We start from the raw sequence: 17,562 nt of genomic DNA, 5'->3' as shown, positions 1-17,562 counted from the left end.
AGAGGAAAAGCCCCAGTAAATCTCACAAGATGGCAGCTCATTGCACGTCTGAAGCAGTGATTCTCAAAGCGTGTTACATTGTGAAAAAAAATGCGGATACCCCTACTGTTTTAGCGTGTTTCTTACAGTATTGCTATTTTTCTTTTTAAGTAGTGAAAAGTGTCATACGTCACATCCGGAGCGTGCCGGGCCTCCAGAACAATGAGGCGTTCCCATCCCGTTCGGAATAAAAACAAGGAGCGGCACACGGAGGTTCTGGAAGGCTGAGGAATGTCGCTCTCATTTTGGGAAAAGTGTGGCTTGAGGAGCAGGAAGCGCGGCGGCTCTTAAAGAAAACACGACCGCGCTGGTGATGCCGTTCCATGGAGACCAAACAAGATGGCAGATTATCAAGGGTGATCAAATAACCTTTAAAAAAAAAATAAAAAAATATGGAATTTTTCAACTTTTTTTGATTATTAAAATAGTCGTTAGATGCAGCGCTACATCAAATGATTTAACTTATTCGATTAATCGTTGCAGCCGTGTAAATCATCACGCGTTATTTGTTTTTGAAAACGTTTTTTATCTAAAACTATGACTGTTTCATTGTTTTCACTATTATTAACAGAAGTTAACTGAGACTTGTATTCCACCTGATGTTTCAAAAAACGAGATGTAGAAGAACTCGTCACTTTTGAGACATGTTTAATGTGCAAAGTGATTTAAAAAAAAAAAAAAAAAAAAAAAAGTAGATTGGATTTTTTTTTATTTTATTTTTTTCCCCCCTCCCCTCCACCTTCACAAGGACTTGGCGTTGAGGCGTTTGGCTATGCTGGCGGCGATGCTGTCGCCCATGCCGAGGATGTGCGTGTCCAGCTTGTGCAGAAGCTCCTTGGAGTGAAACCTCTCCTCATCCAGGAAGCTGGATTTTTTTTTATTTTATTTTTTTCCCCCCTCCCCTCCACCTTCACAAGGACTTGGCGTTGAGGCGTTTGGCTATGCTGGCGGCGATGCTGTCGCCCATGCCGAGGATGTGCGTGTCCAGCTTGTGCAGAAGCTCCTTGGAGTGAAACCTCTCCTCATCCAGGAAGCGAGACACCGTGGCGTCCACCGGAGGAGACGCCGGGCGAACATCCTGTGCAAATGCCAAAATTAAGTTAGATCCCGTCACCCGGGGAGGACATCGAAGGAGCCTCACTGCCAGTGGTGTGTAGTAACCAAGTATAAATGTATTTGATTTGAGTGTTTATTAGTGCCTACATTTGGAAACAGATATAGTGGATGCAAAACGTCTAAACACCCCTGTTCAAAAAACAAGTTTTGAGATGTTAAAAATTTTAAAATGAATAAATAAAAGAAACCAAGATAAATCATTTCCCAACGTTTTGGGGGGGTGGGAGTAAAAATGACCAATGACATGGTGGCACAAGTGTGCACACCCTCTTCTGAGGATTTGGCTGTGTTCAGAAGTAACCAATCACATTCAAACTCATGTTAAATGGGAGTCAGCACACACCTGCCACCATTTAAAAATCTCAGATTAACCCCAAATATAGTTAATCTCTTCTAGTAGGCTTTTCCTTACATGTTTTGCTTTTCTAGCAGAAGCCTGAAGGTTTCGCGCTAATACTGATCGCTATTTTGAACTGTTCATAATTTCTTCCACCTCGATTAACACGTTCACTGCCATTGACGGCTTTAGAGGTCAAATAGCCATGTTAACTAGGAAGGGTTGGCAATGAATGAGTTAATTCCCTTGCTGTTGTAGTAGGCTTTTCCTGAGATTTGTTTGTTGTTCTAGCAAAAACCTGAATTATTTTTTTTTTGCTAACACTGACTGCTATTTGGAACAGTTCATAATTCACTCCACCTGAACTAAGGCCTCAGCTGTTCTGGTAGGCTTTTCCTGACATGTTTTTTCTTTCTAACAGAAGCTTGAAGGTTATGTACAAACACTGACTGATATTTGGAACTGTTCATAATTCCCTCCACCTTGACTATGGTTCCAGCTGTTCGAGTAGACGTTTTTGCTGACATTTTTGGGGCTTTCCAGCAGAAGCTTGAAAGTTTTTAGCTAATACTGATTGGAACTGTTCATAATTCACTCCACTGTGATTAAGGCCCGAGTTCCAGCCAAAGAAAAACAGCCACAACACAAGATGCTGCCACCACCATGCTTCACTGTAGTCATGGTGTTTGCGCCAAACCTACCTTTTGGAAGTCAGGCCAAAAAGTTCAAACGTGGTTTCATCGCACTACATGAAAACTGAGGGCTGTGTGTTTGTTACGTATATTCTATTTTCTTGAGAGGGTGAATTGTGTTTACGTTTGCTGTAGGCTATAACCATCAAAATTATGCATATACAGTGGGTACGGAAAGTTTTCAGACCCCCTTCAATTTTTCACTATTTTGCAGCCATTTGTTAAAATCATTTAAGTTAATTTTTATCCTCATTAATCTACACACAGCACCCCATATTGACAGAAAAAAACAGAGTTGTTGAAATTTTTGCCGATTTATTAAAAAAGAAAAACTGACATATCACACAGCCAGAAGTATTCAGACCCTTTGCTGTGACACTCATATTTAACTCGGGCGCTGTCCATTTCTTCTGATCATCCTTGAGATGGTTCTACACCTTCATTGGAGTCCAGCTGTTTTTGATTATGCTAATTGGACTTGACTAGGAAAGCCACACCCCTGTCTATATAAGATTTTACAGATCACAGTGCATGTCAGAGCAAATGAGAATCATGAGGTCAAAGGAACTCCCTGAAGAGCTCAGAGACAGAACTGTTGCAAGGCACAGATCTGGCCAAGGTTACAAAAACATATCTGCTGCACCTAAGGTTCCTAAGAGCACAGTGGCCTCCATAATCCTGAAATGGAAGACGTTTGGGACCATCAGAACCCTTCCTCGAGCTGGCCGTCCGGCCAAACTGACCATTTGGCGGAGAAGAGCCTTGGTGAGAGAGGTGAAGAAGAACCCAAAGATCACTGTGGCTGAGCTCCAAAGATGCAGTCGGGAGATAAGAGGAAGTTCTAGAAAGTCAACCATCACTGCAGCCCTCCACCAACTTTTAATGGGGTCTGAATACTTTCTGTACCCACTGTATATTAAAAGAATCATGACATATTTCACTCTGTGTAAAGTGCATCTCTATGATCTGAGTTCCACTTTTGAATTGAACAAGCCAACTCAATTAAGTATTTGACACTATTCTAATTTGTCGAGATGTACCTGTAAGTGGGGGTTCGCTGTACTTTTGCAACTGCTCACCGGCGGCGAAGGCGAGGCGGAGCTGCATCCCTCTGGAGTGTGGTCGGCCGGCGTAGAGTTCTCGCCAGAGATTCTCCTGTTGCTGGGTGGCCTCCGAGAGCCCGACGAGCGAAGCTGAGTGAACACATTCTGGATGTCGCCCTCGTAGGAAGTCCCCTCGCCGACATCGCCGCTGAAATAGAAAGTGGCGTTAATAACCATTTACAAGTCCTTTAAAGCAGCGGTTCGCAAACTTTTTGGGTCCAGGGACCCCTTACACAGAAGACATTCTTCCAAGCCCACCCTCATTATCCGAACAATCCGACAATTAAACGTAATCATCATGCGTACTCCTCAATGCCATTGGAATTAAATAGTGCCTATTTTTAAAGAAAAAAAGTCATATTACAATAATAAAGTAATTTTTCATTAATCATTTTTAGAGCAGTGATTTTCATAGTGTGGCAGGCGGGAAAAAATAAAAAATAAATAAATACACAAAAAACAAAATCACTACACAAGTACAAATCAGTTGTTTTTTTAACTTTCACGTTCAATACATTTAATCTTTGAGAACTGTTTGTTTTTCAACAATTACTCGGGTTAAAAAAAAATAAACAAATACTTTTACATGCAATATATTTCAATTGATTCATGCATCCTATGTATTTTGTTTTCCTATATTCAAGTACAGCATTAATGCATATTTTGTCGAGATAAAAAGTTGTACTCTTACGAGCACAAGGTTGTATTTTTCAAAGACAAAGTCGTTGTAGATTGAAAGTCATATTTTAACAACTCAATAAAAATGAAGATACATATCATTGCACCTTTTATCGTGGCAAACACCCTCATGCTCTATAAGAAATTTCGTTCTTCAAAAATAGGACTTTATTCCTGCAAGAATACGCCTTTATCCATACAAGGATGTCAGATTTTACCAATCATGTCTGAGCTTTTTAGTAATTGCAGGTTTGTTTTATTGGCGCACTGATCCCAGCGATGCCAAGGTTTCAAAGTAGATGTTCTCTTAGGGAACGGCTGCTGAGCTGTCATCAGCAGGTTGCAACAGCCGAGATACAGAGAGACGAGAAGAGTCTCAGAAGGGCACAGAAGTCGACATCCTGGGAAATGTATTGGTCCATATGTGGATCAAAGACCTGTTGTGAATATTCTCTTATGTATTTATTATATATACAGTAAACTCTTGCATATTCGCAGTTCGACATTCGGGTTTTTTGGGAACCCTTCCTCTGTTATTCTGTTTTTGTGCTGAGGCCCAAGCAGTACAATGATTACTTTAGCACCATCTGGTGGAATCTTGGTGGTGGTGTTGTTAGGTTCAATTCATTGATTTTCTTTCTTTGCCTGCATTTCAGATGTCATTGTTTTGTAGGCGGTCCTTACATGCACCTTGTGCATTCAAAGTATGTTTCGGGTTCTCTCTGTCAATTATTCACATTCAGTATTGTTGTGAATTATTTTCGTTATTCACGTCAGGGCTGTGTATATACCAAATGATAATTTCTGAAGTTTATCTGTAAAAATTACAGCGCGTTGTAGGTTAATCCGGACATTTCACCTGAAAGCCCAATATCCCAAAGTTTTGGGATTGGAATACCTTTCCACAGGGGTCTTGGAATTGTCACCGCTGGCGTGTCCGTGTGGCGCCGGCCTGTCACCGCCCGCGGCCCACTGGGGAGGGCGAGGCGTCTGCGCGAGCTCTGGCCTCAGCTGCGGGTGGTCCTGCTCCGTCACGCAGCTTTCCCTGAGGGAGGCCAGCGACGCTGCAGGCGACGCATCGGCCTGCAAGAACACAGGACTTCGCGAGACTTGAGCACAGCGAGCATCTCCAGGACTAACTCCGCAAGCCTGATTTGCTTTCTCTTTGTCTTTTTGTGTGTGTGAGACGTCACCACAGAGAAGACATGTGTGATGATCACCATAGGACAGTAAATTAGACTGCCAGTGGCTACAGTTAGCGCAGACAACAACCAACCTGCCTCCTCATGACGTCCACTTCTTCACCGTGCCGCTGCTCCGCCCTCGACAGCTCCTCTCGCAGCTGAGAATGCACAGGAAATATAAACACGATCAATGTACATTAAACTCTCATTTATCGTTGGGGTTACTACCGCTGTAAATGAAATCTGTGATATCTATTTTTTAAATGATATCATGACATATATTTATAGGTTTCATATATGCATTCCGTTGTCGAAAAATCAAGCTAAACTTAGCTCCTTATTTGCGTTTCTTCCTGTTGATGATGAGTGTGTGAATTCGACGAATACACGCTAAGGTTGATATTTGTGAATTTATTTCCGAAGTTGCTCTGCCTTAATTGAAGTGTGGCATTCCTTGCGCCTGCACAATACTAGCTGCGCTACGTTCATGTCAAGCACGTGATATCCACCCGCTCGGTCTTGGGAACATTTCTGACTTCCTGCTAACGGCAAAGGAAGTCTTAAAGGACTAAATGATGAGGAACGTTAAGCATAATGTTTATGTTCTGCCTGATGTCACTTTCGGTAGGGTGTCTCACTAGTGCGTGCGCGGGGGAATGTCTCACCTTTTTGACTTCTGCTACTGAAGAATCAACGGCATCTTTTAGCACCTTGGCTTCTTGTCCCGACTTCATGTGCTGGACGCTCATCTCCTCCAGTCTGAGAAAAAAAACACGCCTTAGTGAAGAGACTTTAAAAGAACAACAACATGCAAACCAGACGGAGGTGGTTGGTCAGTTACCTCTGTTTGAGTCGCATCACTTGGCTGTTGAGGTGAGCCTCACACGTGCGAGCGCGGTCGAGCTCTGCGGACGTCCTCTCGAGATCCTCGCAAAGCTTCTCCGCGCCGGCAAAGTCGCGACACGCCACACGCTCCTCTAATGACCTGAAACACATTAATAAGGAATGAATGAATTCATTCATTAACACAAACATTAATACTCAGTGGAACACACACACATTTATGAATACACGCTGCTATACACACACTACTACATACATTAATAGACACACAGTAATACACTTTACTGCACACACACGCGCATTACTACACGCATTAATACACTCGCCCAATCACTCACACACAATAATACATGCACACACAAGTCACTCATTCGCTCACACACCAACACACGTACACTTGAATATACGCGCGCACACACACATTAAGTCACACAAGCGCTCGCACTCGCGCACACACACGTGCATAGTAAATTACCCACCGTATGACTTGCTCTTTGTCGTGCAGCACGTGTTTGAGTGTGCCAACATCATTGTGAAGCCTTGCAATCTCCTCCGCTTTGTCCTGTCAGTCACACACGTTGGCGAGGCGTCCCAAAACCTTTGTCACCAAGGTGTCGTCCTTTACCTGTTGCTCCCTGCGGTCGTTTGCCAAGCGCGGGTTCTCCAGGGCTCGCAAGCGTTCCCGTTCGAGTTCCTGCGTGTGCAGCTCATGGTGAACTTTTTCCAGCTGAGCGCGCATATGCTGAACGTCGGAGCAGCATGTGGCGTGTTGGCGCTCGGATGCACCCTGCGCCTGGACATGACAAATAGTTATATTACAAATCTCAATAATTACATATATTTTGAATCTATGAAACTTATATTGATTTCCTTTGATCTGAATGGGGTCATTACAAAAAATGAATCATTCAGAATGACTAATGAATGTGTAAAATATACAAACCACAATAGACAAATTTTGTTAAAATTATTGATAGTCCATAAAACATAAAATAGAAATATAGAATCAAATCTGAAAAAGATAAGTACTTGTATAAAAATTTCAATTGTGAGATGATTATACATGCATTGAAACTAAGTAATTATATATATTTATTATGTAAATTTAATTCCAGAGATCATCTTAACTACTACAACTTTATACATGTTATTAGTTAAAATACGTTATAATTCATGATAAATTTAAAACAATGAATTAAAACATTAAAATGACGTGAATTAATTTTAAAACATGAAAAAAGTCAAATTGAAATCAACAAATCCATGATACAGTATAAACCAATGACAAATAAGCAAATACATATTACACAATTTCTAAATATTAAAATCATTCAACTAAAAGTCTCTTTAGTTTATTATAATAATAATAATAATAATATTTACAGTGTTTACAACAAAAATATATTTTTTAAGATACAAAACAAAAACGTAAAATATGAGAAAAAATATCAAAATCATCATTTAATTACATAACTAAAGTGCTAAGGTGTGTTTACTTTGACGTGTGCGAGCTCATCATTCAGACTCTTCTTATGGGCCTCCAACTCTGCCAGCTGCTTCTGGTAGATGACCAAACTCTGACTGTACTCCTGCAGCACGACAGCACCAGGGCGGGAGTCAGTCACATCACCAGTAGGTGGCAGCAAAGGCACATACACAGAAAGTAAGTATTATATTAATAGTGCATTTCAGATACTAATAGTGCATTTCAAAATGTTGGTAAACAATGACTGGGCATACATCTGGATGGCAAAAAAGTGACTGTCTACCGCTGACCTGCTTCAAGTTCACGATGATATTAAGACGCCACATCGAATAATCCAACCGCGAGGTCGCTATGAACGCCAAGATACCGCCAACGGCCAATCAGAGCAAAGCTTTTTTCCGTATTTAAACTGAAGAGAAGGGCGATACAATCACAGCAAAGCTTATTTCCATGTCACATATTAAAGAGAAATCCGGGCCATCCAAATGCCAGGTGAAAAAGAACAACTTGAATTGCTTGACTAAAGGACATTCTGGGCATTTTCAACCAATATCTTGTGAACCTAATAAAAAGACAAAAGATTGTTTTTTGTTTTTTTTAATTGATAGAAGGGGACCTTTAAAAGCTATATCCAATTGAACTGCAAAGGTCATGTTAAATGTCTTAAGTTTGCAGCACATCTATTTTGGAATTATCTAACCTGTTGAAATGTAAATTACATTATTTGGTCAAATGACATTGAAGGGTTGCTTACTCATGGTGCCATCGGAGAACGCTTCGGCTTTTGCGGCCCTGAAGTACGTGTGACGGCGTGTTGAAAAGGTCTATAGAGTACCTCAAGCTTGTCATTGAGCATCCTGACTTCAGACTCGTCCTCCTCTTTGGATTTTGATTCCTCACTGTTGGACTTCCTCACACGTCTGCGTTCAAGCTTCTGATAACTCCGCTTTAACTTGTCCAACTGAGGGGGAAAAAATAATATACATACATAAATCATTTCAAAGTATTTTTTTTTTTTTTTTTTTTTTAAATGAAATCTTTTAGAGAGGAGAAGTAGAAATAAAAACTGAGATAATGCGGTTGCACAAGTGTATACAACCCTCTCATAATTGTGTGTGGGTTCAGAATGAACCAATCACATTAAAACTCATGTTAAACAGGAGTCAGCACACACCTGGCACCAATTAATGTGCCTCTGATTAATCCCAAATAAAGTTCAGATGTTCTATTAGGCTTTTCATGACATTTTCCTTCCTCATTGTTCAAAAGGCTCAAGTCAGGAGAAGTGTAAAATATAATTTCCAAGGCATTAAAGAGAAAATACTTTAGCTAAGAAGCAAAAAAAAAAAAACACATTTCAGGAAAAGCCTCAAAGTTATGAAATGATTAATCATGGTATCATTTTACTTAAATCACAAAAATCAGGCATTTGAACAGGGATGTATAGATTTTTTTTATATCCACTGTAATTACTGTATGTGCATGTATGCTTGCTTTCTTTTGTGTTGTTCATAAAACGATGCCGGCTCGCTGGGCGAAAGCGTGACACACAAGCGCCTTACCTCGTCGCTGACTTTCCCCAGCTGCTTCTCGTACTTGGTTGCCAGGTCCTGTCGTCCGGTCTGGGACTCCTGCAGCTGCTTGCGGAGAACCCCGATCTACAACGGGAACGCCAACAACAAAGTCAAAGTGTCAGCATCAAACTGGTACACACACTCCTACACATCAACACACATTAATACACACAGGCATATTCATACACACAGAGACATACCGATACACTCAAATGCATGAATACACAAACACACACATTAATAGATATTACTATAAACACATGCCTCAAAACACATTACTACACACAATCACTCAATCACATACGCATGCACACACATTTACAGAAAACTTGTTACAAGACGGTGTCACACGTCCCTCGAACATGTCCCCGCCCTCCTCCAAGTGTGCGCTACCTCCAGGTCCTTGCGATGGAGGAGCACCCTGGAAGCGGACATCTCCTCCTGGCTACCCTTCAGCCGCAGCTGGACGTCCCGCATCTGCGCCTCCCACTCGCTCCTCTGCTGGCTCATCATGATGTCGATCTGCCGCATCAGCTCCTGGAGCTCCGGCTCGCACACCGACAGAACAGAGCTGAAGAATACGCGGAGAACACAGAAAACAAGCAAACAAACAAGTGAAATAGCCACCATCACAAGGGTGGACGGACAACAGGTCCTCAAAAGTGCATACCTAGGACAACTGCACTTTGCAATAAATTTACAATAAATTTATCCACTTTACTTTTTTTTTTAAATAAACTTTTTTTGACAAATGTAAAAACTAGCTTTTTTTTCAAACTAAAAAACAGACCATAATAAATCTTGAAGCTTGAAATTGGTGTGATAAGCACTTTGTGAGCACATCTGACATGTGAACCTACTGGCGAAGTAGTTTTTGAGACGAGTCAGTGCACATTTACTGTTTTCACACAATTTCCTTACATTTTCCTTATTATATGCAAATTACTTGAAAATAAAACTTAACTTAAAAATGCAAGCTTTCAAATTAAAATATATGTCTTAATGATGTAAATTACAGCTTCTTTGAATCCTACCCGAATACCAGTTGACCACCCAGGGTCAGTCCAAGAGGACCAATTGTCATGCAACCCATCACAAGTCAGTAAACAAGTAGCATCACGCAAACCTGAGGTCCGAATTCAGCAACGAGCCCAAACACGCCTCCATTTGAGCTTACAAATGTCTTCCAAGGATTTAATATTCACTATATAGCCTGACTAGACCATACAGTTTGGTAAATAAAGTCCACAAGTTGCACGCATTTGGCGAAACGGTGGGTTAGCAAGCACCAAGCTAACCAACCTCTGTGGCGCCACGAAAACGTTCAAAGCGACGTGACGCCACGCTTAATAGTTTAGGTCTCCAAAAGGATAACTGCTAGCAGCTAGCTCGTGAAACGTATGTAAATGAACATATTTAAGCGATTCAACTTTTAAAATAGGTGAACAAAAACAACAACACAAAACAAAAACAAATCAAAATGTAAACGACTTCCTATTTTAACGCTAAGCCCGCCCCTTTGTAAACGTCATCGCGTGCTCCGGAAGCAGCGAGAGTGGATGCCAACTTTCATTTTATTTCTTTACTTTTGTTATTTTCTAGTGCCTGAAGCTGGATTTCTATTGTTTTATGCAGTAACATGAAATTACGCTATACGCAGGCGGCTATGCTAAAAAAAAGTAGCAGCCACAGTCCTTCGACGTTCACGTCATACGTAAAGAAGTGGATGGAAACCATGGAAACAACGAAAAGTGTCTAGTCAACATTTACACAGGGTTTATAGCTCTAAAGTCTAACTGTCGACAGCTATCAGCCAGCTCGTTGAACCTTAGTAAAATATTTACCCTGATCAACCTGATAGTACTGTAAAAAAAAAAAAAATACGACTTCTAGACTGGTCATAGATAGCCACCAGCTGATGGTCCATGTCGGCGACGTCATCACGTCGTATAGAAGCAGCAAGGACTGTTTTTTTTTTAACATTTAACACACATTAAACTTAACAATCTTTATTGAAAAATAATCAATTGACAAAAGAACAGACAAATTGACAATATAGTAATTCATACATAAATTATATATTTTAAAAAAGGAGCCCGGGGATATTCAATAAAAACAAATGACCACAATTATAATTTTGTTGTTGTTGTTTTCATATTGTACTCATGCTGTCTGTTTTCATTCTCAAAAATTAAGAGGTTTTGAATACGCCTGTAAAGAAACAGCTTGAAGCAAGCACTGTTGGCCTCTTAGTTGGAGAATTGTATGAGTGAGAGTCAAATCAATCAAACCTTTATTTATATAGCACCTTTCATACTTAAAATGGAAAAAGAAATGTCAGTAATTATGTCAAATTGTAAGTTACAGTGTCAAACTACTATTGTTGTAATCTTAAGCGTCAAACTTTGCTCTTGTGACAGTGCGTCAGCGCGTCCCTCAGAGCTGCCAGCACCATGTCCGCACCCGAAACGCTGCTGTTGCAACCCATCAGACCAACGCGTAGCACCTGCAGAGGCCAACACACGTTAAGTTGCTAGGTGACATGCTAGCTAGATAGGCAGGTGGGTACCTAGCTAGTAGCTAGATAGATGGATGGGTGATATTCTAGCTAAAGTAGTTGGTTAGTTTTCTAGATAAAAGTGGGTACCTAAGTTGGTTTCTAACCCTACATAGATCACATGCTAGTTAGATAGTTGGGTGGGTAGCATGGTTGGTTGCTAGGTACATTAGATCGATGAGTAGCTGAAATGTTAGCTAGATAGGTAAGTGACATGCTAGCTAAATAGTTAGTGTAGGTGTTTAGCTAGGTTTCTAGACAGGTAGGTGGGTAGCGGGTAGTTTGCTGGTTGTAGTTTGGTGCCACGATAGTTTGCTCGATTGATAGGTAGGTGACATGCGAGCTAGACAGGTAACTGATGTGGTAGGTAGGTGGGTACCTAGTAAGGTTGCTAGATAGATAGGTAAGTGACATGCTGGCTAGATGGGTAAATCGGTAGCAGGCCAAGTTGTTTGACAACTCAGTTAGGGACCAGTTAGCCACGTTTCTAGCTAGATAGGTAGGAAACTAGCTAGGAACTAGCCAGGTAGATGGGTAAGTTGCACTACCATGCCGGCGGAGGGTCCAAGCCCTCCGGAGATCTCCAGGTTGTGCGTCTTCATGACGTAGGCTGTGATATCCTTCCAGTCATATCCATGTGGCGCCATGATTGTCGTCACTGTCGGCAACCTCAACGCCTTGGAGAAACCAAACAAACATCATTAGAAACTATTACAAACGTTATTATTATGAGATGATTTGTCCACTCAGCAGTTTTTTTTATTTAAAACAACTGTTAATGTTTCACCTTATCCTCCACGAAGAGTTTGAGTCCCATACGTTCCAGACAGGTGTGGAAATACTCAGCCACTTTCCTGTGTCTCTCCCAGGAATGTTCTAGACCCTACCAAGCAGCAGATAGATTGTTTCCCTCACTATTAAATATTTACTGCGTACAATACAGTTCAGTCTTTTCAGCCACTAAAATGCTGACCGGTCACCTCACCTCCTCCACCAGGATGGCCAGGCTCTCCCTGAGGGAGTAGAAAGCGGAGACAGGGCCCGTGTGGTGGTACCTGTGCATTGGAGAAGAAGGATGAGTTGATTCATTCATGAAAATATTTCAGTTTTGTTATATTTTTAATGGCATTCTTACACTCGGGTGGCTTCTCCGTTGCATCCCCAGTAGTTTGACAGCCAGCTCAGGTCCAAGAGGAATGACACCGGCTTTGTGCTGCGGTTGAATATTTTACGACTGTGGGCGAAATCGGTCATAAAACAGCATTGAAAGTGACAAATGACATGTTGATCCCCAACGTTATGCACATCAAAGTTTTTGTGCACGCTCATGTTTCTTGCTGTTTTCCTGCATTTCTACATTAAAAATCCCCCCCCCCCCCCCTCCCCGAGTTGACTGACGTGGGGATCTACACGTCTAATACTCTTCATTTTCTACAATTATACTGTAAGATGCTTGAAAATGGAGGCTTGTTTTTGGGGTCTCACCATGCTCGCTCACTGAAGGAGATGGGTGCTGTTCCTGGTGGGGCGTTCAGAACCTTCTGAGAACCCGTGTACAGGATGTCGATCTCTAAACGTGGCCGATAGAGAGAAACACATTTTTACACCGACACAACAATGAACAATATATCAATATGTGTCGTATCTCTTTACAATGCAGTATCGATACGCAAGCGTCAAAAGTAGTGTTACAGTACAATGACTGTCCATTTAACCAGTGAAAAGAACAAAAATTTACAAATCTGATACTACATCTAAAGCTATCAGTTTCTTGTGCCTGAAAAATGAAGGTAACCGGACATACAGTATTAACTTTAACTAAAGTATTTTTTCATAGTCATAACGTTTTGTATGCTTGACTGTATCAGGACGATATCCTTATGTATCGTAGATTTTTTTTTTCCCGCTATATAAAAGCAATTGCTGTATAGTTGGAACAATATCGTATCAGGGTTGTTATCTAAACCATTATTGTATCATTTTACTGTGCAGTATCGATTCACAAGCATGAAACATTGCAATTTTTTTGTCTGATGTCAAAGTACCCATGAAAACTACCAACAAAAATGTGAAAAAACAAAAACCCACACACAAACAGTGATCACTGCGAACAAAAATGCTCATAGAACGTATTAGCTTTATATCAGATTAAAGCGTGTTATCATTATGTATCATAGTTACATTTGATGATTCACACAATCACTCTATCATAATATTAGTAGTATGTAAAAATATTGTATTGGGAGTTGTTACCGAGAAAAATATGTTAAGAGTATTTAAAAGCTTGACGACAACGAAGTGAAAATAAATTCTTGTTTCGGATTTAATGCCACACCTTGTTGGTCCATGTACACTGGAGCTCCACCCATGGATGCCACAGAGTCCACCAGAAACAAACAGTCGTACCTGTCAAGGCGCAAATTTAATTGTCATAATCGTATTATGCTGCTGCTTTAAATTCTTATTGTTCTTACTTGTGACAGAGTTGTCCGATGCCGTCCAGCGGGTGCAGGACGCCGGTGGATGACTCTCCGTGGGCCAGGAAAAACAGCGCAGGCCTGTGTTTGGATAACGCCTACCGCAACATGTCAGTCATTTGACCTCATTGACTTGTTAGCGTTTGTGTCGTTTTACCTGCTCGATTTCTGTGTTGGTGAAGAATCCCCCAGGGGGCGCAACAATGGTGTTTACCCGAGCGCCTGTTGAGTGGAAAACAGTAGCATTGAGTTGCTAATAGGGATGCAAAATTCTGGGACTTTGCAATGTTGTAAACTTTCTGAGAATTTATGTGAATAAACCAGGAATTTTCAAAATTGAAGGCTGGTCCTTAAAAGGGACCTACAATATGGTTGGGAGGAAATATGTATTTTTCCCAATAATTCTGACCCAAACAACTAGATGTCATGCAAGTACAGTGCAACCTTGATTTATGAGTACCCCAAATTAGGTTTTTGAGTAATGAGCTGTTGCTTGGTTGATTGATTGATTGATTGATTTATTTATTTTTGTGTGTGCTTTGTCTTGAGTGCCACCCCTTTGAAACCCTAGTTGCTAATATGCTTGTACTAGTTCTGAAATGACAGAAAATGTCCATGGTATTCCAAAGATGGGGTTGTTCTGACGAACTTGTTCCCTATTTGCCAAACGGCCGCTTATAGTTAAGTGTGTTGGCTTGACTGCCACCACACAGCGGTCGTCTCTCAAGTCTGTGCTCTCAAGTCAAAGCATAAAAATTCGGTCGAACGACGGCTCATATCTCAAAGAGATATGTTGGGTCACTCGTATCAAAAAGCACCATTGTATTTGGTATCCTTTGGAGTGGATTGCAGCATTTCCAATTTGTTTTCATGCGGACTAGCTAACATGAACAGGCGTATGTCATCATTTTGCAACGGTATCATGAGAAAAAAAATGATTAAAACATCTTGCCGAACACCAGCAGACGGGAAAAATTCACAGTCAAATTCTCAGACGGAACTGCCCTATTTGGTCTCTGTTAGACGAGGTCGTAGAAATTGTTTTAATGCTAACTAGCGAACATTAGTTTATTTCATCATTGCGCCATTAGATAATGGGTAAAACGATTAAAACGGGAGAAAAAAAAATCAAATTATAACAAACAAAACATTATTTCACCAGACACTTTTACCAATTTCACATCTTCTATATTTTGGGTGATACTCATCAAGAAAGTCTCTTACAAGCTAATGCTGTTACCTATCCTCTCTGCCATGTCCGCTACCCGCTCCCCCCAGATGCCATTGACTGCCGCCAGCACGCCATCGCCGGCCTCCACAGCGTTAAAGATTGCACACTCCATGGCGGCATGGCCCGTGCCGCTCACCGCCAAAGTCACCGGGTTCCGAGTCTGGAACATGTACTGGATTCCGCTCCGGATGTCGGCCATTATCTGCAAAACGACAACACAGGCATTCTGGCGAACAAAGTCCCAGGACTTTGGCATCTCATTTTTTAAGATGGCACCAGGACCTAGCCCTCCCATTCACCTGGAATAAGCAAGACTAACCGAGTATCTTGGCCTTGTCATCCAAGTCACACTAAAATGGCTACATGTGTATCATTGAACCTAATACCAGGACTAAGGCATTGCAGTCACCCTGTAACTTCTATCAAGGCAGCCCAATCAACCTTAAACCAGGAATTACCTATCACAATCAGCCTAGAACCTCAAGCTAGGCTAGTCATTCAACCTAATACCAAGACTTGTACACGTTATCAACCTATAGCCTGCCCCAAGGCTTCCAAATCAGGCTATACCCAAAAGTTTCAGACCAAGCTAGAACTCAGGAACTCAGGAGAAATTACTAGGCTTCCAAAAATGTTGTAAGCTCTTTCAGATCCAAGCTAGGCTTCAAAAACCTTCTAAAACCTTTCAGATGCAATTTAGTCAGACCAAGTACTAGTCTTTCCAGTCACCCTTCTACCAAACGCAGAACCAAGTACTGTACAAGACTTCAAAATCTTTTTAAAACCCGAACCTGGACCGAGGCATCCCAATCACCGTTTAACTTCAACCCAACCTAGGACTGAGTCCTATGCTTCGAAAACCGCAACCTAGGCTTTCAGACCGACTCAGAACTAGTCATTCCAGTCTATCTAGAACATGGACTTAATCATCCCATTTACCCTATACCTACTACGCAACCTAGCACCCAGTTCCAGGGTTTCCAAATCCTTCTAAGGTCTGAACCTAGAACCCAAAGTAGTCTTTCCAGTCAACCTAAATCCTGGATCTAGACCCATCACGCTAAAAGCTGAAAGTATGCATTGCATTTAATCGAGAACCCAGGACACAAGATGACATAGTCAGTGTTTAACGTAGACTAGTTTGGGATTACACAAAACAAAGTACCATGGGGTCAAAAGTCCTGATTATTTCTTTAACATATCCATGTGTTTCATTGACAATAAAAACACAATTGGGTGTTTTTCCCCCAGTTCAGTTTACCTCAAAAGTCTCTGGATGCATGTGTCCAATAACGGGATTGGCGCCGGCCTGCAAGATGCGCAGCGGAACATTGGAGGGTCCGGGTCCAAACATGTGACGGTGAGGAACCGTCAGGTGGGTCCGCAGACGTTGCGGCGGTGGAACCGTCCGGGAAGACATGTTGTTAGACGTGAGGATAGCAGTGTGAACACCATCCAGCCCGCGAAGTGCTCAGTTTCCCAATTTTTTGTTTGTCTTTGTGCTTGTCTCGACGTTAACCTTAGCTCGTCCGTCTGTGTTAATCATTCATGGATGACTGCAATTCTTTAAAAACATTTTTTTTTTTTAGCTTTAATGTATAATCCAATCAAGTTGTAACTACTAAGGTTTAGTCATACATGATGATAAATTTAGCCTTAATCTATTCTTAGTTTATGTATCACTATATTTGTTCTTTTAAGAATCTAGAAGACCAAATATATAAAAATTAATATATATGAATATAAAAATATACAAAATGTCTAATCTAAAATTTTGACTATATATTTGTGTATTGTTATGATAAATGACAAAATATGTACAATATTAATATTATTAAACTAAATACACAAAAAACTTCTTGAGGATAAGCGGTGCAGAAAATGGATGGATGGATGGAGATATAGTATACATTTGTTTTACTATAAAATTTGTATCATTTAAAAATCTTTAAAACATTCTAAGTTTAAAAGCAAAATATTTGTAATTTTAATATATATTTTTTTTATTTTAAAGTTTGAATATTGAAACATTTAAAAAAAATGTAAATAATGAAAATAATATCCATATTATAAAAAGTAGATGCAAAATATATTTGTACAATAAATATTTAAACATTCCAATTTGTATATTTAGACATTTCATTATACATTAGTTGTATAATAAATGTATAATGTAGTTTGAATATGCTACAATATTTACAATCTAATACAAGTTAAGATATATTGCACAAATGTGTTTTCATTA

The 17,562-nt window shown here is 40.6% G+C and overlaps 2 protein-coding genes and 1 long non-coding RNA gene across 4 annotated transcripts; 1 reads left to right on the top strand and 2 right to left on the bottom strand.

Annotated features, from left to right (window-relative positions):
• On the top strand, nucleotides 1-927 carry LOC133481169 (uncharacterized). The gene is made up of 3 exons (XR_009789468.1): nucleotides 1-15; nucleotides 151-395; nucleotides 788-927. It is a non-coding gene; the product is annotated as an uncharacterized LOC133481169 (long non-coding RNA).
• On the bottom strand, nucleotides 906-10,597 carry cep63 (centrosomal protein 63). Of its 2 annotated transcripts, none has more exons than XM_061780193.1 (13): nucleotides 10,179-10,597; nucleotides 9,446-9,623; nucleotides 9,041-9,136; nucleotides 8,314-8,439; nucleotides 7,489-7,581; nucleotides 6,618-6,785; nucleotides 6,472-6,554; nucleotides 5,991-6,134; nucleotides 5,815-5,908; nucleotides 5,242-5,307; nucleotides 4,864-5,048; nucleotides 3,225-3,435; nucleotides 906-1,117 (listed from the first exon to the last, which is right to left on the bottom strand). In XM_061780193.1, exons 1-13 carry the CDS (start codon nucleotides 10,217-10,219, stop codon nucleotides 950-952), a joined length of 1,653 nt encoding a protein of 550 aa, XP_061636177.1. In that variant the 5' UTR covers nucleotides 10,220-10,597; the 3' UTR covers nucleotides 906-949. The 2 variants fall into 2 exon arrangements, with proteins under 2 accessions (XP_061636177.1, XP_061636178.1); XM_061780194.1 differs by having other exon boundaries at nucleotides 3,264-3,435.
• Nucleotides 10,598-11,045: 448 nt separating this feature from the next.
• Nucleotides 11,046-17,024, bottom strand: agxta (alanine--glyoxylate and serine--pyruvate aminotransferase a). The gene is made up of 11 exons (XM_061780205.1): nucleotides 16,579-17,024; nucleotides 15,327-15,519; nucleotides 14,244-14,308; nucleotides 14,084-14,184; nucleotides 13,945-14,015; nucleotides 13,095-13,179; nucleotides 12,745-12,843; nucleotides 12,595-12,664; nucleotides 12,397-12,492; nucleotides 12,158-12,286; nucleotides 11,046-11,558 (listed from the first exon to the last, which is right to left on the bottom strand). The coding sequence occupies exons 1-11, from the start codon at nucleotides 16,735-16,737 to the stop codon at nucleotides 11,451-11,453; spliced, it is 1,176 nt and encodes a 391-aa protein (XP_061636189.1). The 5' UTR covers nucleotides 16,738-17,024; the 3' UTR covers nucleotides 11,046-11,450.
• Between the last annotated feature and the right edge of the window lie 538 nt (nucleotides 17,025-17,562).

The sequence above is a fragment of the Phyllopteryx taeniolatus genome, chromosome 7 (assembly GCF_024500385.1).
Source record: "Phyllopteryx taeniolatus isolate TA_2022b chromosome 7, UOR_Ptae_1.2, whole genome shotgun sequence".
In the NCBI taxonomy this organism is placed as follows: Eukaryota; Metazoa; Chordata; class Actinopteri; order Syngnathiformes; family Syngnathidae; genus Phyllopteryx; species Phyllopteryx taeniolatus.
Note: the sequence above shows the minus strand (reverse complement) of the source record. Positions and strands in the feature narration are given on the sequence as shown.